We start from the raw sequence: 25760 nt of genomic DNA on the forward strand, positions 1-25760 counted from the left end.
GAATATGATAAAAGTGATACATGACTGGCATAATTATTTTAAGGGCCTTATGACTTAACAAACATAAATTTTAACATTTTAAATAATATAAATACAAGGAAATTCTGAATACACATTTTATAGACTCCATGACCAACACATATTTTACTTTCTGAGGTCATTTCATATACCATACATCAAATCTAGCTGGACCACGTCACTACTTTTATTGGTGACATCTTTGGCATTGGGAAAATTAGACTGATACAACCCTAATCTGTTATCTGTAATGTTTTCATCTGTATCACTTTTTATATCAAACCATTTCTATACAACCATAAATATAACTAGATAATATCTTTTTTTTCTTCTTTTTTTTATATATATAAATATAACTAGATAATATCATAACTAGGCAAAGCCCATAAGCTCACGCAGGGTAGATTTGTGACCGGCTGCCTGGGCCAGGTTTGATACACTTGATCTGGGTCATTTTTTAGGGGTATTCACTATTGACCATCAAAATTTATTTTATTGAATGATATCTAATTCTCTGACATGGACGAGAAGTAAAGAAAGTCAAAACTCTATGCAGTTGTTGGTTTCAAAAACCATCATAGCCATTAGATTAATATTGTTCATTTTCAATCAGCATCACGATTTCTCAATTCAACTCGATGATTTAGGAATGTTACTGTACCAACAAATATAGGAAAGTAATTATTCTTTTTAGAACATGTAAAAAAATCAATTATCGACAATATAAATGTCAAAACCACACTTCCACAACCCAGAAATTAAACTGCGCTATGTCATCAGTGGTCGTATCGCGTACCGCCATGCATCAAACTTCCAAATAGTGTAACAATTTCTCCTTGAGGTACAGTGATGCCTCAATACTCGTTACAATGTTATGATAACCATGCCAACAGGCCTACTGTTACAATATTGCAATGCATGGTGATGTTATGTCGCCTATGCTATACGATGATACGGTAGCGTGTGGAGAATGCACGTAGTATATGGAAGGCGCATGCGTAGTCACTGCGCGCCGCAATGGATCCCTGGGAGAACCACCAATTTTTTTCGCATAGGATACACGACGCGCATGCGTACTTGTCGCGAGCTATTAAAATATTGCTCAATATTTTTCTTTATTCAGCCAAGGAAAACACAAACGATGTCAAAGGGCCTTGTGTAAGTCGTAGTCTTGTAAAAATCAAGAAATGTAATGGGAAATTTTGAATGTTGCCAGAAGCAATGATGTAGATGCATGTTGTCATGATGTAGAATAACAGAGATATCAAATCTTTATTTTGTTCACATGTGTTCAACTTGGCTTGTGTGTGGTATAATACTTCTTGTTATCTTACAGTACACAACAGAGACAGTCATCAGACATTAAGATTGCCCAACAGATACTAATTAAATTGATAAATGAACACCTGGTAGATCTTGATAAAGGTAGGTTTTTCCAACATTCATCTTTATAGGTCTTAGCTATACAATACTTTATAAAATGGACCTCCACTGTCTATGGTTACATTGTATACATTTATGTATATATACATTATAAGTTTTATCATCAGCAGTGGACAAGTAGGGGGTTGAGCATTTGATAGCTCCAAAACACAGATGAATTTAGGATTTTAATACCTGACTGATGATAGGATCTAAGAAATGGTTCTGAAAAGTGAGCATCACAGGGCAAAAATCAAAGTCCTGGCTGCGCCATGGTCACAGGTAGCCTGTCTACTCACTGGATCTATGATGTAGATAGACTAGTGTACCGCTTTCATTGTATATCAACACAATCATAAATAGTGAAATATCAACACAATCTATGATGTAGATAGCCTAGTGTACCGCTTTCATTGAATATCAACACAATTGTAAATAGTGAAATATCAACAAAATCGAAGATGTAGATAGGCAAGTGTACCGCTTTCATGGAATATCAACACAATTGTAAATAGTGAAATATCAACACAATCTATGATGTAGATAGACTAGTGTACCACTTTCATTGAATATCAACACAATTGTAAACAATGAAATATCAACACAATCTATTTGATGTGCAGAACCCCCCCCCCCCAGTCCCTTTACTTTACAATTGCATTTATTTGCAAGTTTGTAAATGTCAAACTTCATTATTTTATTTCATATTACAGTATACTATGAAATTACCAAAGCTTCAAATACAGGAGGCACGGCTCATTTCACAGTTATCATTCAGCTTCTTGAACTGTGTACAGCTCAGTTCCCAGCCATATTTGCCAGTGGTCCCTCTCCTATGACTGATGATACCCCAGGTTTATCACAGCTGAGTAGAAATCTCATGCCACCACAAGATGCTGAATATCATATCTGTAAATGTGAGTAAGAAAAAGGTTCTCAATGTTGTATAAAGTATGCACCCCAAAAAACAACAACAAAGTGAAATAAATACAAACAAAAGAACAAAACTAAAGCATAGTACATGTATATCTTGATTTGTTTCTTTCAAAGCCATTACAAAAAGACTTGTACGTCTTATATTATTGGGTAACCATACTGGAATACTGGAAGAATAGACATCAATTTACAATTAGTATTGAAACGATATTTGAGCAAAAATTCAACAACAGCACAACACAACACTGTGATTGTCGATTTGATGTATGAGGGCCTCGATGGAAAGAAGCCAACCCTGCAATGCTCTGCATTGTTTGTAACGCATATTGAGTTTTTACCCTGAATAAAGATATATTATAATAATAAATAATAACAATTGTCATGTGACACCATACAAGATGGTCATTTGACTCAAAGTATAATGTGTACTGATATGTAGTGATTCAAAGCAAAGCTGTGCGAATTGAAAATTCCAAAAAGTCAAAATCTTATGTATCCCAATTTTAAGCTCTGCAGTTTATTTCTATGATAACCACTTTCTTGGTTAGATCAGTAACATATCTTCAATTGATTTTTTTAACATAAATATAATTTTCATAATAATTGTCGGGGGGGGGGGGGGAACAATTTCTTTCTATCTGACACAAGTCACAGGTAGTGTTTTTTTTTTTTACCAAATTGATAGATTTGTAACACACACAAACAATGTATGTAACAGAGTTGCTTTGTAACTGAAAAGCAATATTGTTAATTGGAATCTAGAAATTGTTTACATTAGTGTGACTGTATTTTACATTACAGCTTTGTGTACATGGGTGATTTGTCAGTTGCTACGGTTACTAAGTGATGCAGGTTTTGTGACTGTTCATGTAAAAATTCAAGGCATCATCTTAGCCATCCTTCAACTTGTGAAGAGTAAAGACCTTCCCATGTTTCATGAATTCATCTCTGAAGTGATCAATGTTATGGGTGGTAAGTAAAATTAAAAACATAATGATGAGTCCCACCTTGCTCTAAGGATGTCTCATGGTAGAATAGCCATGATTGTATGGCATGTATGCAGACAGGCAGATAGGCAGACACATATATTCATATTATGTATTTAAAAAATGTCATTCTGTTCCATGTTATACTTAATGCACATTATAAATTTGAAGAAAAAAAAGATCTGTTCACAGGCACTTCAATAAGAGACTTTTAAAAACTGGGGGTCTTTGGTAAGCTTGTAGGCTATAACAAGAAATTTGGTGAACACTTTGAGTAGAATACTTTTCAGATGTATGATTTCCTAGAAAAATTCTGCAAAAAGCTGGTCAAACATACCAGCCATTCTTGTGCAATCAGCTACAGAAGTAAATCCCATCAACTTGATAAACTGTACTTAAAGAGGGTAGCCCAGTTAGCCAAAGCCAATCACTGTACTTAAAGAGGGTAACCCAGTTAGCCAAAGCCAATCACTGTACTTAAAGAGGGTAACCCAGTTAGCCAAAGCCAATCACTGTACTTAAAGAGGGTAGCCCAGTTAGCCAAAGCCAATCACTGTACTTAAAGAGGGTAGCCCAGTTAGCCAAAGCCAATCACTGTACTTAAAGAGAGTAACCCAGTTAGCCAAAGCCAATCACTGTACTTAAAGAGGGTAGCCCAGTTAGCCAAAGCCAATCACTGTACTTAAAGAGGGTAACCCAGTTAGCCAAAGCCAATCACTGTACTTAAAGAGGGTAGCCCAGTTAGCCAAAGCCAATCACTGTACTTAAAGAGGGTAGCCCAGTTAACCAAAGCCAATCACTGTACTTAAAGAGGGTAACCCAGCTTTAGCCAAAGCCAATCACTGTACTTAAAGAGGGTAGTCCAGTTAGCCAAAGCCAATCTTCCTCTGTACTTAAAGAGGATAGCCCAGTTTGCCAAAGCCAATCTTCCTCTTAATAAAACAGTACAAAAACAGGAGATGTAAAACACAAAACTGTACAATGTAAGGATAGACATTTACAATAAACAGCAAGAGTATAACACAATTTGTTGTAAAAAATATTATTGACAACCATATGTGAAAATGGTCTATTTCTCAGTTTAAGTGGTAAGGTATTTAAAATATTTGCACCAGACAACAAAGCTTTGCTTTAAAAATATCAAGCTATCCAACAAATCCCAAGTTACAACAAGTACTTATGACATGAAGATATAATGTCTCATCCTATGTACTGTGAGGTTGAGTCTCAACAATTTAGAATATTGATTAAAATTTGACATTTTGATATCTGATATCTACTTTTACATTTCAGAACTGACACAATTAAATGCTTCAGTATTTGAGAGTGGAGCTGTAGAATCCTTAGAAATCCCAGTCATACTCAAGTGTTTCAATCTGACAGGGAAGCCATGTGACCTAAAGGTAAATCCATCAAATTGCTTTACATGTAGGTGATGAATTGGTTCTCAACTACAGGATGGTGATATTGTCAAATTGTTCTCAAGTACACCAAATTGTTCTCAGCTATATAATCAACTATATAATGGTGGTGTTGTCAAATATGTTCTCAACTATGCCAATGGTGATGTTGTCAAATTGCATTTCAACTATGCGATGGTGATATTGTTTTGATTCCATTCTTACATGCATGATTAAGGCCCAACGGCAAGTTCATCTTGAAATAAGATTGGTAGTCTCAGTTACCATAGGCATGTCATAAATATTTACACAGAACTGACATTTGTCTGTTTTAGGTAGATAGTATCGTCTATGTAAAGCTTTCCCTGGTTGACCTATGCATGACATTTTGTAGTTCTAATACAAATGTAGCTGTAATTTGACCAATGGGGAATTATAGTGGCGTACAGTTTTATTGTATATAATAACTAATTTTTGATATTGAATATCAAGAATTATGCTAAAAAGCTTATAGGGAAACTTATGTGTACAGTTTTACACACATTAAAATGACATAAACATAGTTGAAAATTTGTTGTGAGGGGATAAAATGCATTCCTCAAAGTCTCCAGTTACAGCTATTTGTACATTTTTATTGGACAGTGTTTGCAATGTCATCTTTATCACTGTTTTGTGAGATCAAACGTAATAGATCTACCAAGTTCCATGTTTGTGATTCCTAAACATAAAAACATTGACATGTTAGTCTAATAGACCAGACAAAGGAACACAATGAAGAGACACATACACAGAGAAAAGTCAGAATTTATCAAATGTTTAATTAATCAGTTAACTATCTTTACATAAAATGCATGCCTATTTGTGATGAAACTGGTATTTTTAATACATATTTTATGTAATGTAGGAAGTTGAAGAATTTCAGAAGGAAATGGTGATGCAGCCAATTAGTGTACAGTACTATTATCAGATGTATCTTTTACAAATGTCAACAAGGTACAGTAATAATAACATTATGAACTATTGAATAGCTCTATTATGATGGCCCTTGGAAGGTATTACATGTAATGTGGTAATACGGATGGAAAATGTAGATTTTTCAATTGATGAAACCTTTTCACTATGCTCTTCGACTTGAAAAAAACAACAAAGCAAGTCAGTGTGTGTTGAACTAAATAGATGCAAGAGACTAAAACAGTGTGAAAAAAATAATTGTTATTGTACATACAGGAAATGATTAATGAACTGTAAATGCAAGTACATTGATGTAATTAATCTACTTATGCATGGTGATGATTCTCAGGAAGTAATAAACCCATGCACACCTCTTGTAAGTGTTCAAATGTAGCTGTTTTTGTGTGTCATGCTGATTAAAATTACATGTTATTTCTTTTTAGCCACCTTGTGAATGAATTGATAACAGAAGTTTTGATGTGTATAACAGACAAACTATCCATGTTGTGGGTCACCTTAGCTTGTCAATTAGAAGATGGACAGAATCCAGTTAAAAAGGTTAGGTTGGAAAGAGATCTTACAAACAATTCTAGTTGTAATCTAAACTGTTCATCAAAAAATCTGTTTAGGCATGGAACTAGTAAGAAAGTCAACATCAGGAAGTGTCTTTGTATTCAATGACTGTACAGATGTAATCCACAATTTTCTGAAATAGCCTGTAAAGGTGTGAAACTACTCAGAAAGTCAAACTATGTTTGTATTCAATTACTATACAGCAAAATTTCCAGACAATCTGTACAGTCAATAGTGGTCCACGCATGCAAATTGTTGCAAATTAGTATGTTCCTGATAAGGAGGGCTTTAAATATTTAGGTCATCAAAATTGATAATGAATGTGTAGTGATTCATTCCACTACAAGCAGTAATCTTGACAATATCAAAAGAACAGTACTAGTGATAATGGAGGAAGAGAAATTAGATTTTCAATGAGCAATCAAAGAATGTTACTCTGGTTTTGTGTTTATTGACAGATCTCACTGGATATAATGGCTAAGTTATGGGATGAATGTGGTCCACCTTCAGAACAAGTATCTGACTATATCCTAGACCTGTTGTCATCATTATTACAAATGCTCTTCTCAAAGACTGAGTCTCTTCACAGGTAAGCCTTGGTCATTTCAATCTGAATATTTCTGTTCTGTGTACTGGACAATTTCTCTCCAAATATTATTCTCAAGATAAGTTTCTGTCATTGCAATTTTAGAAGTTATGTGATGCAGTTCATTTTAAAAACCCTGTTTGGATTAGGATTAAAATGTAGGTGTGGAAAAACAACAGTTGTCTGACAGAGCTGTAGAAATAGTCAATCCAAAACAAAAGCCAACATATGCAATTCTTATGGCTTCACTGATAAGATAACATTAACGCAAGGATTCAGAGGTTGAAACCCTGACCATTAAAGTGAGTTTATGTATTAGCAATTTTAGAAAACCGTGGGATGTAGTTTACGTTTCTATGAGAAACTGGGGATTATTCTACTGCTTCAAGAATGTGTAATGAACGGGTCTACCACCCAAACATTTATTACACTGCAAAATGATGTCATCTGAATTATGTCCTATAGAACCTAGTAGTTACCAGTGGTCATTTGAATTGTGTCCTTTTACAGAACTTAGATACCTGTAGTGGTTTATGAACTTTTTTTGCCCAGAGCTTCACTACTTTACATTTGATAAGTTTTTTGGGGCCATATAATGGACAACAAGGTTTTGTAGCATTATGTGATGAATAAACGTGATCAGCTGATAACTTGAAGTCACATATTGTGTTATAATGTTGATTATATTTTAACAAAATTGTTATTTATAACAGAGAAACATTTTCCATATCTGTTTGTCCATTTATTCCAGTGATGCAGTGTCAATTGAGAAGTCTCTGTCCAAAGTGTTAAATTCAGTGTTCCAAGAGAATAATAATGGACAAGCCAGACACTGTTTATCACCAACTTACATTAGTCAGATGTTAGATACAATAACGGAAGGTTTGACAGAGCATGGATTAGCAACCCTAGAAACTGGTATGTACAATGTTTATCCTTGAAGCAAAACAGATGTTTTGAATTTATGTCTTGTTTTCTCATGAAAGTCAGAACAGAACAACATCCAACATATTCACTAGTTTTATATATATACCCTCAAGTTGTTTCCAGCAAACAGAAATATTCACGACAACGAGCCATATGTATTGAATTGGCTGGAAACATTATTGTTCCCCCAAAACACCTTTCAGATAAAAGTTTGAGATTTGGTTGTACCATTGATTAATGTTACTAGATGTAAAAACAATGATCTGTCAAAATTGTTGGAAGATTTTTGTATTGAACGATGACAGGTTTAATATTAATGTGTCAATATTTGAACTTGACAATTTGTGTGGTTTTTATTCACAGTGGAATTAAAGTCATCTGTTTGTCATATAATTCAGTATATTCAAAGTTATGTAAGGATGGGTTATGAGAGTGACCAATGTAGTCGGCAAGAAAGAATGCATAGAATCAACATTGCTTTAATCAGTCACATTGGTAAAGATACAAGCCTCCAGGTTAGTACAGCAACCTTTGTACATTGTCATCACATACCAGTATATTTTCATAGAGGGGAGGAAAGGCAACCTGTGTACATTGTCATCAACTACCAGTATATTTTCATAGAGGGGAGGAAAGGCAACCTGTGTACATCGTCATCAACTACCAGTATATTCTCATGGAGGGTAAGGGGAGGGGAGATAATGAATCCTAATTCCTCAAGATGTGGAGAAGGCTTCAAAGCGATGGATAGCCTCTAGACTTGAGCTTGACTAGCATATATCCATGTTAAGTGTACAATTCTTGCTCTAAGTATGCCATGGTTTCCCTGCCAAATTCAGTATACCATGACATGTAATGTTTTATTCATCAACAAAGAACTACTAACCACATGTTTACTGTAAGTCTCTAAATCTCTGATCATCTCAATGTATTCATTTGTAGCCATAGGTATAAGTAAAACTCTGTCACTAGTTGGCGCACTATGAGTGGCTCAGTCAGCTGGCATTGCAATGTGTGGCTATACTACTGTGTAGTAAAACTATTGGCTTAAAAAGGAAAACTGCCACTAGATGGCGCACTACAAGTAGCTAAGGCAATGTATTTATATTGTCACTGGTAGTGTAGAGAATGTAATATGAAATTAGTGGACAACATTACCATAGACACACAGATTTATCCTTTTGGGCTCTGCTTTGATATTGCACTTCCAAAAACAATGTCATTTGGAATACAAAATGAATGAAGTAAACTTGTGCCATACTTTGCTAATTCTAGCTCATACCAAAATCAATAAAAAAACAGAGTGTATTGTACATACTTGTCATGTGCTTGTCATGTATGTATCCACTAATCTGTAGTTTTTTCTTTGACTTCTTTCTCTATTTTCATTTACAGTATTTAGTGAGTGTATATTTCCAATACATACAAAATGAAATTCATAGCAGTGTGGAATGTGCTAGTCCAAGGACCAGAGTTGCTGCATCTTCCACACAGCCATCAGATGGAGAACAAAAAGCATCAACTTCAAGTGTAAATCTAGATTCAACATCAACCTATGGAAGTACATTAATACTGAAGTCTAGTAGTACAGAGGAAATACCAGAGAAGAGAAAGAAACTATCACTTCACAAGACTCCTAAAAAGTTACATCTCCCTACTGCAGTCACAAGGTATAATTAGCTAACTGTAAATATCATAAAGTGTTTCTCACTGTGTAGTGATTTATTCAATAGTACCATAGATCAGTGAAAATGATACCATAGTAATTTGGCAAGCAATATCAGCATGTAACTAGTACTTAACCATACATTTTGCTGCTAAAGTCTTTCTTAGAATAGCTTTTAAGTCAACACTTTCACTCAATGAAATGGTTTTGACTAATTTTCCATCCACAGTGAAAGTTCTAGTACCAGTGGAACAGAGGATGAAAACAGTGGTTCATTTAACCTCTCGCAAATATCTTCCACATATCATGACTTAGTACAACACATTGGTTCTATTTGTCATGATTTACATACAGAGGGAGGTAACTTTCCCAAGGTAGGTGTATTGTCCATTCTTCTTTTTTACTAGTTAGCCTGCATAAGATAAAACTTGTCCAAGCTCATTTCATTACAGTGCTAGACATGTGAATTCACTGTGTAAAATTTAAATCATTGGATAACCATTAATAGAAATCACTCTCTTTTTTCTTCATTTGAAATCATTTATTTGAACTCTGGCATAGATATGTTATACTATAATATTTCACTTATAAACTCAGTTGTACTAGATAAAGTATTATTTGAGGTATAAGGGAACTTGCTGCTTGGCACAGCGTGTTGAAAAAACTCAAACAAAAGCTGTAACTAAATTTGAAATGTGAAGTATTTAGTTTACTATATGTTGGCAGAAAACAACATGTGGGTTGGGAGGTAAAGGGGGACATGGGATGGTGTACTTGGTAATGAGCATGTTGTGATAAAATATCCAGTACTTTCATTTCAAACCATTTCTCCAAATGACAGACATACTTGGTTTATCAACTGGAAGGATTAAGAATGATCCTAGAAGTGTTTGCCCAGTGTAGCAATGCCATACCTGAAGACATGTTGACCATTGTGAACAGTTCTACTAAACGTGGTGTTAAAAGTAGACAGTATAAAGACAGTACTGTGCCATGGTTGATAAGTGATCAATGTCAAGATATATGTAAAGTATGGACTACAGTGTTACAACAGGTGTCTTCTATGGATTGTATTGACCAGATCTATGATGTCATAGTACATAGTATTGGTGCACTCTTAATGATCAGAGGTATGTTAGATCTATGATGTCATAGTATTGGTACACTCTTAATAATCAGAGGTATGATGTCATAGTATTGGTACACTCTTAACGATCAGAGGTATGTTAGATCTATGATGTCATAGTACATAGCATTGGTACACTCTTAATGATCAAAGGTATGTTAGATTTATGATGTCATAGTACATAGTATTGGTACACTCTTAACGATCAAAGGTATGTTAGATCTATGATGTCATAGTATTGGTGCACTCTTAATAATCAGAGGTATATTAGATCATCATTAGTACATTTTACAATGTACCATTTCTTATCTTCAACTAAGTGAGAGTAAATTTTCACCATACTTTGTGTACTTTCCCCCCTAGGTCCAGTCAGACTGCCAGCTAGTGTTGTACACACAATGACATGGATTTTGTCATTACCATGGTTAAAGGTGAATTCTTCTAGCGTTTTCAACCATTAGCATTGTTCGAACGGTGTTGAATCCTAATACCCAAATGTAGGAAAGTTTCAATGCAATGAATGTGACTGTTGTCTTTCTTGTGTAGATTTTTATTATGTCTCTTTTTCAGGAGTATTTTCAGTGTGACTGTTACCAGTACATCAAATAAATAACACAATAATACAACATACCACTTTTGTTGTGTTCAGAAGAATAATTCTTTTTGATAAAAATCCATAAATTCTTTTTTATAAGTTGCTTATATTTATAATAATGAATTATGATGAAAGATACATCATAATGGTGTTTTTACTTTGATGATTACAGTAAGTTTAAGCTGTTTGCCCTTCCTATCTTGTCCAATGTACAAATTTCTGTTTAACATTTGATAGACGGAACCCATGTGGATGGATTTCAAATCCCATCATGTGCCAGTAACAGATGTTGCAACACTCAGTGACAGTTTAACAGATAAAATAGGTAGGTGTTTTTTCTTTCCTACCAATGACTCTGTAGAATTGTGGCTGTCTGCACAATTTGTTGCCTTGCAGTGGGCTTTGGTAAGTGTTACCTGTCTGTAGTATTGTGGCTGTCTGCACAATTTGTTGCCTTGCAGTGGGCTTTGGTAAGTGTTACCTGTCTGTAATATTGTGGCTGTCTGCACAATTTGTTGCCTTGCAGTGGGCTTTGGTAAGTGTTACCTGTCTGTAGTATTGTGGCTGTCTGCACAATGTGTTGCCTTGCAGTGGGCTTTGGTAAGTGTTACCTGTCTGTAGTATTGTGGCTGTCTGCACAATGTGTTGCCTTGCAGTGGGCTTTGGTAAGTGTTACCTGTCTGTAGTATTGTGCATGTGCCTAACTGTACATCTTGTGATCATGCTGTAAGGTTAGGTGTTTTGAATATAGCCAAAGCTAGTAGTTGTAATTTCTACATCTGTGCATGGAAGGGTGTCTCCTAAGTAGATTCCACCCAGGATCTAGTAGTTGTAATTTCTACATCTGTGCATGGAAGGGTGTCTCCTACAGTAGATTCCACCCAGGATCTAGTAGTTGTAATTTCTACATCTGTGCATGGAAGGGTGTCTCCTACAGTGGATTCCACCCAGGATCTAGTAGTTGTAATTTCCACATCTGTGCATGGAAGGGTGTCTCCTACAGTAGATTCCACCCAGGATCTACTAGTTGTAATTTCTACATCTGTGCATGGAAGGGTATCTCCTACAGTAGATTCCACCCAAAGCTAGTAGTTGTAATTTCTACATCTGTGCATGGAAGGGTGTCTCCTACAGTAGATTCCACCCAAAGCTAGTAGTTGTAATTTCTACATCTGTGCATGGAAGGGTGTCTCCTACAGTAGATTCCACCCAGGATCTAGTAGTTGTAATTTCTACATCTGTGCATGGAAGGGTGTCTCCTACAGTAGATTCCACCCAAAGCTAGTAGTTGTAATTTCTACATCTGTGCATGGAAGGGTGTCTCCTACAGTAGATTCCACCCAAAGCTAGTAGTTGTAATTTCTACATCTGTGCATGGAAGGGTGTCTCCTACAGTAGATTCCACCCAGGATCTAGTAGTTGTAATTTCTACATCTGTGCATGGAAGGGTGTCTCCTACAGTAGATTCCACCCAGGATCTTTGCCTTCATCTGTGCACAACCATATTTCTGACATATACAAACTAAATGTCATTCAAACTTTGTACAAATATGATATACCATATTAGGCATATGTCCTTTACATTTGTATCCTTATCAAATTGGAATGAATGCCCTGTTCTTTATTGTAAGTTATTCATACATAAACCAAAAGAGTGACATCAATCAATCAATCAATCAATCAATCAATCAATCAATCAATCAATCAATCAATCAATCAACAAATTTGTATAGTGCCAAATATTTGGATATTTTATGTGATTTTACTATCTTTCCTATAGGCCCTAAATGCCAGTGTACAGCTGTGTATTTGCTGTGTTTTTTACCCAAGGAAATTGCTACAAAGTGGAGAATCCATGTTCTTCAGGCAGCTTTGGTAAGTTGACATCTCCACTCAAAAATTTGATGACAGTTTCTACTTCAGCCCAATACCTGTACAAGATAATACATAATTTCACAGTTGAATATCGTTTATTCAAGCAATGTCGTCATCATTTGAATATTTGGGATTTGGTTACCTTAAAAACTAAAATGGAATTTCCATCGTTTTGAAAACCATCCCTAGTGTGAACGATCCAGGCGTTGCTTCCCCTTACGATATGCTCCCTCACAGGTAGCAAGTGGTTACGTATGTAAGTAGACCAATTGCTGGACCTTTCAGACTCAACCATCCCAAGGTCATTGGATATGAAGTGATTTCTGTTTATTGTTACTTGATCCCTTCTATTACAATCTCTTACTATAATAATCTGTATTGAAACTAATTGAAACAATCTTTTTAATGTCTATATTTTCTCTCTCTCGCTATCCACACTAGGGTAGTACAAGTGATGCTGTTAGGATGTCAGCTGTCAAAGGATATCCTGTCTTCTTACATAATACATTAGCAGCCAATTCTCACCATTTAGTTTACAACCACTTGCAGTAAGTAAAACAATCATCAAATGATGTATCAGTGGCTGTTTTAGGTTTTTTTGTGATATTTATAAATGGAAGCTATAAAGGATTTGGGTTCAAGTAAAAGTTCATATGTCTCATCTCTTTCAATCCATTTCAATCAGTATCACTTTTGCAAAGGATGGAAAAGTACAGTGTTGATTTAATAGTGTGTCTGTGTCTAACTGTGTGTCAGTGTGTGTGTGTGTGTGTCTCTGTGTGTGTGTGTGTGTCTGTATGTCTGTCTGTCTGTCTGTCTGTCTGTCTGTCTGTCTGTCTGTCTGTCTCTGTCTCTATGTCTGTGTATGTGTTGTATGTGTATACATGCATATGTGAGATGGGTGGGTGGGATGTGTGTTGTGTAATATTTGCCAATCAACTCATACTCAAGAGTCTTAGCACCACTGAATAATTATATAGAACAAAAATTTGATGTACATCTCTGTATAGACTAACTTTTTTTTTCATTTCCAGTGATGGTTTGAAGGATACTAGTTTAGAAGTGTTAGAAGAACTTTCCAACGTGATTGGCTCCTTAGCTCTGGTGTTTTCCAAGAATGCATATCTTCACAGGTACGTTGTTTTTGTAGATAACAGTGTTTGACACTTAAGGCTGTCCAAAAATGAGACTGTCCAAAGAATTCAGTGAAAGCTTATTCTACAAAATGACATACCTCAGTAACAAGAGTTAACATTGTCAATAAGAATAAAATAATGCTAAATAACTGGTGATGAAAATATAATGTCAACTTTTAATTTTACAACCCATTGATTTTGATCTCAGCTGTCAACCACCAGATTTTAGCAGACCATTGTGGAAATGTCTACAGATCAGAGCAGTAGAGTCTACAAGGAAGAGTTCAAGCAAACCATCTATTGTGGACCCACTTATGTTTGTGCCATTTCTTAAACTGATTTCAAAGGACAGTACAGTCATAAAACTTGGTGAGTTAGGGTCACTTGTTTTCAGTTCATTTGTGAAATATTGACAAGTTTTGTCAAAGTTTGTGACTTAGAGAGTCTGTGTTCTCAGTTTATTTGCAAGTTAGAGAGCCTGTGTCCAGTTTATATTTGTGAATTTGTTATTAAAGATTACTAAAATAACTAATGTATAAGTTTGGACCTGTGATTGCACACAGAAAACCATGTAAGAACATAATCTTAACAAAATTTGTTTTCCTTTCTTCTCCAACCAAGCTTTTATTAAAAGTTTACGTAGCCTGTTACCATGCTTGGATCTGTCATCCACTAACTCAGCTATGATTGATATTGTGAATTCATGTTTGGAGCTCTGTGTTGATCACAACTATCAAGTCAGGTTAACATTCAGGTAAGGCTGAAAATAATGAATGAATGGATGGATACTTTTGAAGTAAGTGTAATGCTTGGCTACTGTGTAATACTGGAGATCGATACATATCTGTCCATATAATAATATACGGCGATTTCTCAGATACTTTTGAAATAAGTGTAATGCTTATTCACTCTTGGCTACTGTTTACTGGGAGTACTTCAACAGATTCTGTGTACATACCTGTCCATGAACGGTTATTTCTTTGATACTATTATACTCCAGTGAATTTCCTATAAACTTGGCACAAAGATTAGATGCTGTAAATATTCATATGCACATTACTTTGTTTTGTAAGCTAAGAAAATTTAGCAGAATGATGCCTCTCTGTAGCTAGCAGTGGTAGTTTATGAAAAAGTGGGTACCTTTCTATCTATTTGTCTGCCTGTCTGTCTGTCTGATCTGTATCAGTCTGGCTTTTTGTCTGTCTGTCTGTCTGTCTGTCTGTCTGTCTGTCTGTCTGTCTGTCTCTGTCTGTCTGTCTGTCTCTGTCTCGGTCTGGCTTGCTCTCTCTCTGTCTATCTGTCTCTGTTGAGATCTGTCTGTCTATGTCTGTCTCAGTCTAGCTTGCTGTCTGTCTGTCTGTCTGTCTGTCTGTCACAATCCATCCACCCATATTGTCCATCTGTATTATCTATTCTTCCATATCCTTTTTATCCTGTCCATCTGTGTCATCAACAATAATAGGAGAAATCACTGCGTCAATAGAAGCTGGTTTTATAAGAATTATCATGTTCAAGTCCTGCCTGTGATGTATTCATCTTTACTTTTGATTAATTTGATTACTCATAAAGACACTTATCTATATTGCTCCATTGTAAGTAATGTATGTATGGTAGCATTTGACTTTCTTTCTTTCTTTCTTTCTTTCTGCAGCAAAGTTGTTCCATTGATGATATCCAAGTCTGTAGGTAGTACAAGAAATGAAGCTGTGATGGCCTTAGTAACAAGACTGAAAACAGCATTTGTGTCTGCTAAGGCACAGGGCTGTGTTAGATTACAGGAGACAGTGGTGTTAACTATTGGACAGTTGGGCAGGTAAGTCTTGTCTGCCAAAGTACAGAACTGTGTTAGATTACAGGAGACAGTAGTGCTAACTATTGGACAGTTAGGCAGGTAAGTCTTGTCTGCCAAGGCACAGGACTGTGTTAGATTACAGGAGACGGTAGTGCTAACTATTGGACAGTTAGGCAGGTAAGTCTTGTCTGCCAAGGTACAGGACTGTGTTAGATTACAGGAGACAGTAGTGCTAACTATTGGACAGTTAGGCAGGTAAATATTGTCTACCAAGGCACAGGACTGTGTTAGATTACAGGAGACAGTGGTGTTAATGGATAGTTAGGTAGGTGTGTGACATATTTTCTGTCAATAGTTATCTTAGACTACAGGACTCTACAGCATTTATGCAGAGAAATTGCTAGCTACTGTAACCAATGTAAACTTTGAAGACATTGAGAATAAATCTATATAATGACATTACTTCACAGCATCAGTACACCGTGTTCATTTCACACTGATTATGAGTAATTTGTTATTAATAATTTTCAGGGTTGCTGAGGGTGAATTGTTATTGGTTGTTATTGTCTGTTTACTAGACAGTATGATAAACCAACCTAGAATTGTAACAGCTGCAGCATATACAGAGGTATGGCCATCTCACTCTGTTCTTAAACTTGGTAAATTCTCAGTTTCTTTTAAATGAATCAAATTCATGAGAGAGTTATCTCGGTTATTTGGGGGAATAGGCTGTCAAGAATACCAATACGGCATGGTATGGTATGGTATGGTATGGTATGGTATGGTATGGTACAGTACAATCAAAGACATCTGTGATACAATTCAATAAACTATAGTACACCACTCCACAGTACGCTACAGTTTATGTTCTTGCACAGAATATCATTCATTTACATGTTAATCACAGATGCCATATTGTACCTTCTTCCAACAGCTGCAGTCTGTAGCACATAGTAAACAAATGAAAATGACAATCCTATTCAACCAATACAAACATCAGATCTGTAAGTTTGTAGTGGATGCCATACATGAATCCTCATCACCATCTAACAAAGATGTCATGTCTGTCTTCTCTGAAGTCAGCAAAGTCTTTGAATTCAGAAGTGTTCGGATATTTCTCTCTGTAAGTACAGTTTATAACATACACAAGTCTCAGACAGTTTGAATGCATGTAAACAGAAAATATGGCTTTATGCCCAGGTTGTTCTTAATCACAACAGTGCATTTAATTCATTTTAAACCATTGAAATATGAGTCAAAACATTTACAATTGACATAACATTTTATACTTGCACAGGTGTAATTAACATTACATATGAGTATTTAATATTCCCAACATTTGTCTTCATTCAGCTGGAAATGGACTTGTCACTTCTTATCTTCGGCTCGTAGTGACAAGGCCCCTTAGGTCACTCATATTTCCATGGCTGAATGAAGAAAAATATAGGGAATGATATCTAATTGTACTGCTTATTAGTTTCTTAATCTAACAAATATCGACTTGAATGAGAATGAAAGTCACCTATTGGTCAGTGGCTGTTTAGTCATCAAGTTCACACTACCATATTTGGTCATCAAATCGTCTCTATTTATGAACTGTTTACTCAGAGTGTTGTTGTGTTTCTGTTAGGGAACTCTTAAGTTCACACTACCATATTTGGTCAGCAAAGCTACAGGGTCTACGTCATCAATTTTGAAATTCATAGCAAAGACTTTGGATACAGTAAGTGAATATCAGACTTGATGAAATGCTTGTCTGCTATCATTTTGTCTTTAAAGCTGCAATATCTTTAACTGGAACATTTGTTTTATACAATGACTTTATTCTTGATGTTTTACATCCTGAAGTCTGGTGAATTACTAACATTGTGTCTAGCCTTAGTACAGCATGGCACAATACAGCACAGTACAGCACAGTACAGTACAGAGCAGCACAATACAGCACAACACAGCACAGCACAGCACAACACAGCACAGTACAATACAGTACGGGACTTACAGTGCAGTACGGCACAGCACAGTACAGTATATTACTGTAACAGTAAAGTACAGTGCAGTACAATACAGCACAGAAAGGGGCAGTACAGTACAGCTATTAAAAGTTTAAGATATGTTTGTTTGGTGTCTCAGTACTGATGTAAGTGTATTATATCATTATGTGTATTGATTTGCCAGCTGTTTCATCGTTTTAATGATTGTAGTTATTTGAAAAAAAATTAATTGAAAATGAAAATTCATGAGTAAAATTTGAACATTCAATTATGACTACTGTACTTAAGGCATTGAGATGGAATATAGTCTGAACAGCTATAATGCTATTTATTTTCTGTACCAATTAAAAAAACAAACTCTTAACCTTTCTTTTCTCTGATTGTAGGAATTCCGTCAAATGCTGGTTGAAAACTTCAAGTTTATTTTCTCTTACCTTGTAAGATCTTGTAAAAGAGAAGATTTGGAGAAGGCGCTCACATATGTACAGGTAATATTTTCTTTTCTTACATATTGATAGCCTTGGCTGATCAACGAGTCCCTTCCAATGCAACTAGTACTAGAACTAATTATACCAATGTTATCAATTAACAGAGTGATAGCTATCGGTATGAAAGAAAAAGGGATATATTCTCCTATTGGTTCACTTGGAGTCATGATGGTCAAATGGTTAGAGTGATTGGTTTGTAATCTGTACATTGCTGGTTGTAGAGTCATGATGGTTGAATGGTTAGAGTGGCAGGTTTATAATTTACACGTTACTGGTTGTAGAGTCATGATGGTTGAATGGTTGGAGTGCCAGGTTTATAATTTACACGTTACTGGTTGTAGAGTCATGATGGCTGAATGGTTAGAGTGGCTGGCTTGTAATCTGTACATTGCTGGTTGTAGAGTCATGATGGTTGAATGGTTAGAGTGGTTGGCTTGTAATCTGTACATTGCTGGTTGTGTAGTCATGATGGTTGAATGGTTGGAGTGCCAGGTTTATAATTTACACATTACTGGTTGTAGAGTCATGATGGCTGAATGGTTGGAGTGCCAGGTTTATAATTTACACATTACTGGTTGTAGAGTCATGATGGTTGAATGGTTGGAGTGCCAGGTTTATAATTTACACATTACTGATTTAATCCTTTACACTACCATTACTTCTGAATAGCTATAGTCCTTTGCCAAGATTTGAAATGTGATTGTGCTTTTGTCAATCCATCCATTTAAATGAGGACATGGAAGGACAGATTTTGTTATGTGAAGCATGATTGAAGAACAGGTGAAAGTGCACAGAACTGTGTAGATGATGTGGAATGAATGGTATATAAGTTACTACCTTGGTGTTAAAGTTCCTAGATTGACTATTTTTTGTTCCATCCACCTGAGTTGTTTTTCATTGTATGTACATGTATGAGGGTTCTGAATGAATCATTCCATACTTTGTGTTTTACAGAACCAGACAGAGATCCAACTAAGCAGTCTACTACGTAGTGATTATCAAAACTTACATAATGAATTACTACTCCATATTAGTGTAAGCTATCAGCAGGTCTTCAATGGTTTAGCCATGTTGGCATCACAGGATGAGAAAGGACCTAGTAACATCACAACAGAACAAGCCATGTCTGATTTCCTACAACCAAGACTACTTGGTATTCTGGCTTTCTTTGATAACCAACTACAGACATCAAGTATAAGTATTGAAGACAAGAAACTGGTGAGTGTGTCTTATCATGAGATGTCGTTTTTATGTCAAATTTAGAATAGTTGTATCAAAATGTTTTTGTTTTATTGTTGCAGAATCACATTTACTTATGATTTATTTCAGGCCCTTGCTAGTCTGGTCTCTGTCATGAAATTGATGGGTCCTAAGCATATCACAGCTGTCAGAGTCAAGGTCATGACAACACTAAAGATTGGTCTCAAATACAAAGATAAGGGGTTTCCTGAACTGAATTGCAAGGCCTGGGACTGTCTTGTCCACAGGTATGTCAGATTGTGTTCATACATCAACAAGAAAAGGATAAGTTTATAGTAGATATTTCACCTTTAAAGCCCCAATTGCTTTGACTCGTTGCTTTTTTTTTTTTTAAATGTGTTTGTTTAATATTAAATACTAAAACCTGCAAATTGGTTCAATCCTTCTAAATATCTGAATTATCTGTCAGCTAGTCATTGATGGTAATGTGTACACTGACTTGATGTCCATGTGTAAACAGTTCAATCCTTCTAATTAGCTGAATTACCTGTCTACTACTCATTGATTGTAATGTGTACACTGACTTGATGTCCATGCATAAACAGTTCAATCCTTCTAATTAGCTGAATTACATGACGTCTACTAGTCATTGATGGTAATGTGTACACTGAATTGATGTCCATGTGTAAACAGTATGACTAAATGGTCAGTGAGTTATGTGCAGCAAGAAGTTAAAAATATACTTTACAGCGGGAAATGCACCAATAATCGTAATTATTTCCTACTTTGATGTCTGTAATCATTCTTATTTGGTTTACTTTACAGTGTTGAATTATCATCACTTGGTCCAATGCTTAGTCAAATCATTGTAACTTTACTGCCATTATTACATCAACTGCCTCAGGAAGTGGCAGCCATTTATCACTATCTGATTGTGGAAAATAGGTAAGAATGATTTTAGTGAAATGACATCAATGTACAGGAACTGCACTCAGTACACTCCTAGTATTTGACTCAGGACATGTCTTAGTTATAGGAATTTTGAGGTGGAAAAGTTATTTATAGCAATTATGATGAGATTGTAATTAGTTATGTCATTACTTTGGAAATATTTGAGTGTGTCCTAAAGTATGAGGTGCTTTGACTAGACTGTGAACTACTTGTAAATTTACCTACTTTATAAACTTTAGTATTTGATGTTGGTTGTGAAAGGTATATCATATATGCCATAATCCAAATACACACATTACAAACATTTTCAAGAGAAATGTCAAAAATGGCACTACTCCAGATTAGGGTAGATTAACACTAACATTTTGACATTTTATGTCAAATGCCAGGTTGTACCTACGAAAGTCAACAACAATATTTATGTTAATCTCCTTCACAAGGTCCTAAAATGTATACAACTGGAAGAAATAAAAGCAGATGTTTTGATTTGTCATCAATCTTGCATTTCATGAGAAAAGGCAATATTCAAATGTCTAGACTCAAATGTTCTGGGCCCCTAGTGGTCAAATTATTACATTCCTTTGTCTTTCCTATAACCAGTATGTGATTGATGATTATACATATGTTGAACATGATTAGTGTCTTGGTTTCGAACTTAGTGTTTGAAATTTTATGGATCCATTCTTCATTTGAAGGGATGCTGTGCAGAGTCACTTCCATGAGGTGTATTTTATTCCGGATATTCCAGAATTGAGTGGGATAAATAGTTTGTTGCAGGAATACAGGGAAGACTCAGCATCCAGTGATTTATATACACAGTTAAAACAAACTTTAAAACATGTCAGTCATGAAAGTCTAGATGTGAAAATCTATGCACTGAATAAATTAAAACATCTACTGCATAATAACCAGGTATGTTTCTCTTCTAATATCACGATTGATTGTCTCCAGGAGTACCTCATGTAAGCTTTGTTGGCCAAATGACCAACAGCTAAAAATAGAGCTGAAAAATGCCATTTTCATTCCAACGAACACTTGCTTGATGTGAATGGAATATGGGAATAAATGATTTTCACTCTTACCACAGACATCATGTCAATACATGGTAATTGCAAAAAGTAAAATTTTCTTGTAGACTACAAACTGAAATGTATGTCGTAATTAGATATGGACATACTTGAAGCATTACATAGACTATCAGTATGTCCACATAATATAATATGTATATACTAGTGACTACTTAATTTTGATGAGGTACAGTGTGGTAGATCATAGACCCTTATCAATGGAGGGTCTTTGGGTTGATATGGTTTTCATTCTTTGTCAGGCTTTATTGTAATGTTTTACTTTTGTTTATTTTGTTTTGTAGGCAGCACTACATGAGATGGTCCTTGGTAATGATAATATCCACCCTGTCATATTCCAACTTGCATCAGTGGTAAGTGATTTCACTTTGGACATACAATAAACACACTAGGTTGTTACTGATCATAAAATGCCTAGTTCTACAAGACAGCCAATGAAGAATGTTGTCGGTTTAAAAGTGTACAATCATATAAGTATTACTAACGCATATAGAACACAGATTGTGATTGGTTGACAAATGTATAGTTCTACAAGACAGCCAATAAAATGATGATTTGAATACTGTAATTATTTTTGTCATTTGCATAGATACTTGGTGGATGTCGAGAATCAGATCCTGTTGCTAGAAACATGTTTGGTGAATGTTTAGGGGAACTAGGTGCTATAGATGCTGACCGATTAGACCTGGTAACTAACAAGAAGAATGAGGATGTCAACCAATTTCAGGTGAAATATACTGTTGATTTCTTTTCAGAATTTGTTACCAGATGTAGTATCCTTGGTCAATGGGTCATATTTATACACCTCAAAGATTACAAATCTTAACCTTAACCCGTAATAGCAGTTATTGGATCATTTGAATTCAAATAATACATTCACTGACAACCAAATATTTCATTTGCTTACAGGCATCAGTAGAAGATAGTACCTTTGCTTACAATCTAATAACTGAACTGGTACGTGCATTTCTTGCTGCAGCTGATCCTAGAGTACAGGGTTGTTCAGCTTATGCCTTACAGGAAATGTTACATATATATGACTGTCATGATGCCAAGAAAGACAGGTAAGAATTCTAAAGTACACAGTTTAAATGAAATAAGACAAAACAATGTAATTACGCTACCAAGTTCCATTTTATTACTAGAGTTAGTGGCAGTACTTTCTCAAATTCTGTGTGTTACATTTCTTTGTATATATTCATTCATGCATTCATGCATATATCATGGAATTGGAAATATATGTGAATGTAGCCATTGATGGAACACATTAAAATTTGACCTATCTTTCAGCTTTGTATTTATAACATACTCCAACAAAACAGTATCAATCAGAAAATCTCATTCTTATTACTCAAGTCTTGTCAATGAATTGCAACTCTAAAACTCTCTTTGTAATTGTTTCAGTACTGGACGAAGGTTGTGGCGAAAATTTCCAGAGTCGACACAAGAGATACTGAAACCACATCTACATACAAGGTTAGTGGTAAATTGTTTAAAATTAGAAGTAACTTTTGGTATAGTCCTTAGAATTAACATTTTTTAAAATTAGAAGTAACTTGTGGTATAGTCCTTAGAATTAACATTTTTTAAAATTAGCAGTAACTTGTGGTATAGTCCTTAGAATTAACACAGTACTTATTAACATGACATTTCTAGTATTTTACAATAGAAGCAAGATAACCTGAAACAATCTTATCTGACTACAGATTCTGCCTAATATGGCTACATTTTATCATCTGGCTTAACCATAGACCCTCCACCAGGGTGGAGGGTCTATGGCTTAACATATATTTTAATCTAGAAGAGTAATGCTCACCTACCAGTCCTTGCATTTTAATGGTACTCTTTTGGTTTCCATAACAATCCCTAGGTATGTTGCAGCCCAGTCTTCAGACTGGTCAGGTGTAACTAAACCAATATATAGGAGTAAACAGGGCAGAACTTTCAAAGACTGGGTTTGTACTTGGACTGGTTATCAACTAACAAAGGTAAGAATATACTTACGCAATAAACCACCCCCTGGGGATGGTATACCAAGAGGTTTTGACCAGTGAACGAAATAAGTGAGTGCATATATTGAGTTCACTGGTCAAAACTGAGTGGTATACCATTCCCAGGGGTGGTTTATCACTATTATATTATACCAGTATATTGAAAATATCAGAAACAAGATAAGACGCAACATTTTCTGGTTTCATTTGCGCTCCATTCCTGCACGGACTACAACGTTCGTAGATGAACAGTGAACATCAAAATTTGGACAACTGTGCATTATCGCTCATTTTAGACGCGCTAGTTCGATGTCTAGACCAATCAGATCTGTCGATTTGCGCCATCAATATACCGGTATAATATAATGTATAATAGACTATGACACTCTTGTTTGTCAATAGGTACTAATTCAAAGAGGAACAAACAATGATGTCTGTTCTCTCTTAATAAGCATTCACATTGACACAACAGTTTAAAATTGTTGTTAGTTGAAATATATACCATTTAGACCAAATCTTTAATATTGCATGAAATTAGAAAAAAAATGAACATGTGCAGGTATGTAAGTTGAAGTATATCACTATTAATATCAGTACAGCAACAGAAAAATGTCATGCCTGCATTGCTTAGTCACTGTATTCTCTTCTGTTCTTCTATTACTTGACATAACTGTTTAATTGGATGGCTGGCTGGTAGTTTTTATAAGCATGAGCAGCAATTCAAGAATACAATAAAAAGGAAAGAACAGTGACACTATCATTGTACGTATTGTCACGCTAACAACAATTGTATATTTTTCTTCAGATCCGACATGAGAAAGCCTCCCAAGTTTTCAAAGCCTGTAGTACCATTATTAAACATGATACTCAGACAGCACTGTTTCTGTTACCTCATATTATTGTCTATGCATTGCTAGATGGTACTGATGAAGAAAACCTAGAGGTGAGGGCAATGTGATAAACTTGTCTTCTTGTATTCAAATCCAAACCATAAAGGCGTGATAGGAAGACATACAGACAGGCAGACAGTATTCCCCACATGTTTTTGTATGTAAAAGATATTGAATTTTCAGGGGATGTTAACATGAACTATAAATAGTCCTTTTTATGCTATATAAACTTGCTCTTGAAAAAAACCCAGATTGTATAGTTTGGCCACAAGAGGATGCTGTTACAAAGCATATTTCAAAGCGTGTATAAATGGAGCTTACTTTTAGGATCTCATTCCTTAGTACTTCCTGGTAAATGTTATGGAAAATCTCAGTCAGTTTTATTATTTCTATCAGTATTTTTTATGTAATATTTAGGATCTCTTGAAGTTAAAACATATTGTGGGCTGCTTTCTAGCACTGGTGGGTGATTGACATCTATTTCAAACAATTCCAAGATCTCCATTCCATTGATAGTTAGTTTGCAGTCTTCAGTGATAGTTAGTGTGAATTCTTCATGTTACTTATCATGCATCCAGATAACAAAACATATTATCCCTATCCTATCCTTTGTCTATATTTCAATTTGTCAGATATGTAATGAGATTCTATCAGTACTAACTCATGCTGAGAAGTTAGATGGACAAGAAGAAGCTGATGCCTGTCACCTTAGTGCACAGACAGTCTTCTCAATCTTTGATCATCTGACTAGATGGACACGGCATAGACTACAGACATTAGCATTAACCAGGGTTAAGAAGGCAGGCTCAGCACCTCATCATGGTAAGTGAGACAATCACGTCACTGGTAAATGAGACAATTAGATCACCATGGTAAGTACTACAATCAGACCCTATGGTAAGTACACTGTACTACAATCAAATCACCATGGTAAGTACTACAATCAGATCACCATGGTAAGTACTACAATCAGATTACCATGGTAAGTACTACAATCAGATCACCATGGTAAATACACTGTACTACAATCAGATCACCATGGTAAGTACTACAATCAAATCACCATGGTAAGTACTACAATCAGATCACCATGGTAAGTACTACAATCAGATCACTATGGTAAATACACTGTACTACAATCAGATCACCATGGTAAGTACTACAATCAGATCACC

General features: G+C 35.4%; 1 protein-coding gene across 1 annotated transcript in view; it reads left to right on the forward strand.

Moving 5' to 3' along the window:
• The window catches only part of LOC144443166 (serine/threonine-protein kinase ATR-like), a 41867-nt gene that overhangs the window by 419 nt on the left and 15688 nt on the right, over window positions 1-25760 (forward strand). The window contains exons 3-37 of the mRNA XM_078132538.1: window positions 1355-1443; window positions 2154-2357; window positions 3178-3348; window positions 4656-4765; window positions 5667-5755; window positions 6157-6271; window positions 6745-6875; window positions 7624-7790; window positions 8163-8314; window positions 9195-9469; window positions 9695-9839; window positions 10307-10595; window positions 10955-11022; window positions 11424-11511; window positions 12967-13061; window positions 13503-13609; window positions 14096-14194; window positions 14406-14566; window positions 14819-14951; window positions 15849-16010; window positions 16521-16617; window positions 16924-17112; window positions 17620-17712; window positions 18367-18468; window positions 19423-19686; window positions 19798-19955; window positions 20494-20613; window positions 21315-21531; window positions 21989-22057; window positions 22294-22431; window positions 22614-22768; window positions 23109-23180; window positions 23575-23692; window positions 24501-24638; window positions 25218-25407. Coding sequence (XP_077988664.1) covers window positions 1355-1443; window positions 2154-2357; window positions 3178-3348; window positions 4656-4765; window positions 5667-5755; window positions 6157-6271; window positions 6745-6875; window positions 7624-7790; window positions 8163-8314; window positions 9195-9469; window positions 9695-9839; window positions 10307-10595; window positions 10955-11022; window positions 11424-11511; window positions 12967-13061; window positions 13503-13609; window positions 14096-14194; window positions 14406-14566; window positions 14819-14951; window positions 15849-16010; window positions 16521-16617; window positions 16924-17112; window positions 17620-17712; window positions 18367-18468; window positions 19423-19686; window positions 19798-19955; window positions 20494-20613; window positions 21315-21531; window positions 21989-22057; window positions 22294-22431; window positions 22614-22768; window positions 23109-23180; window positions 23575-23692; window positions 24501-24638; window positions 25218-25407 — 4970 coding nt within the window. The remainder of the gene's footprint in view (window positions 1-1354; window positions 1444-2153; window positions 2358-3177; window positions 3349-4655; window positions 4766-5666; window positions 5756-6156; window positions 6272-6744; window positions 6876-7623; window positions 7791-8162; window positions 8315-9194; window positions 9470-9694; window positions 9840-10306; window positions 10596-10954; window positions 11023-11423; window positions 11512-12966; window positions 13062-13502; window positions 13610-14095; window positions 14195-14405; window positions 14567-14818; window positions 14952-15848; window positions 16011-16520; window positions 16618-16923; window positions 17113-17619; window positions 17713-18366; window positions 18469-19422; window positions 19687-19797; window positions 19956-20493; window positions 20614-21314; window positions 21532-21988; window positions 22058-22293; window positions 22432-22613; window positions 22769-23108; window positions 23181-23574; window positions 23693-24500; window positions 24639-25217; window positions 25408-25760) is intronic.

The sequence above is a fragment of the Glandiceps talaboti genome, chromosome 12, assembly GCF_964340395.1.
Source record: "Glandiceps talaboti chromosome 12, keGlaTala1.1, whole genome shotgun sequence".
NCBI classification, from domain to species: Eukaryota; Metazoa; Hemichordata; class Enteropneusta; family Spengelidae; genus Glandiceps; species Glandiceps talaboti.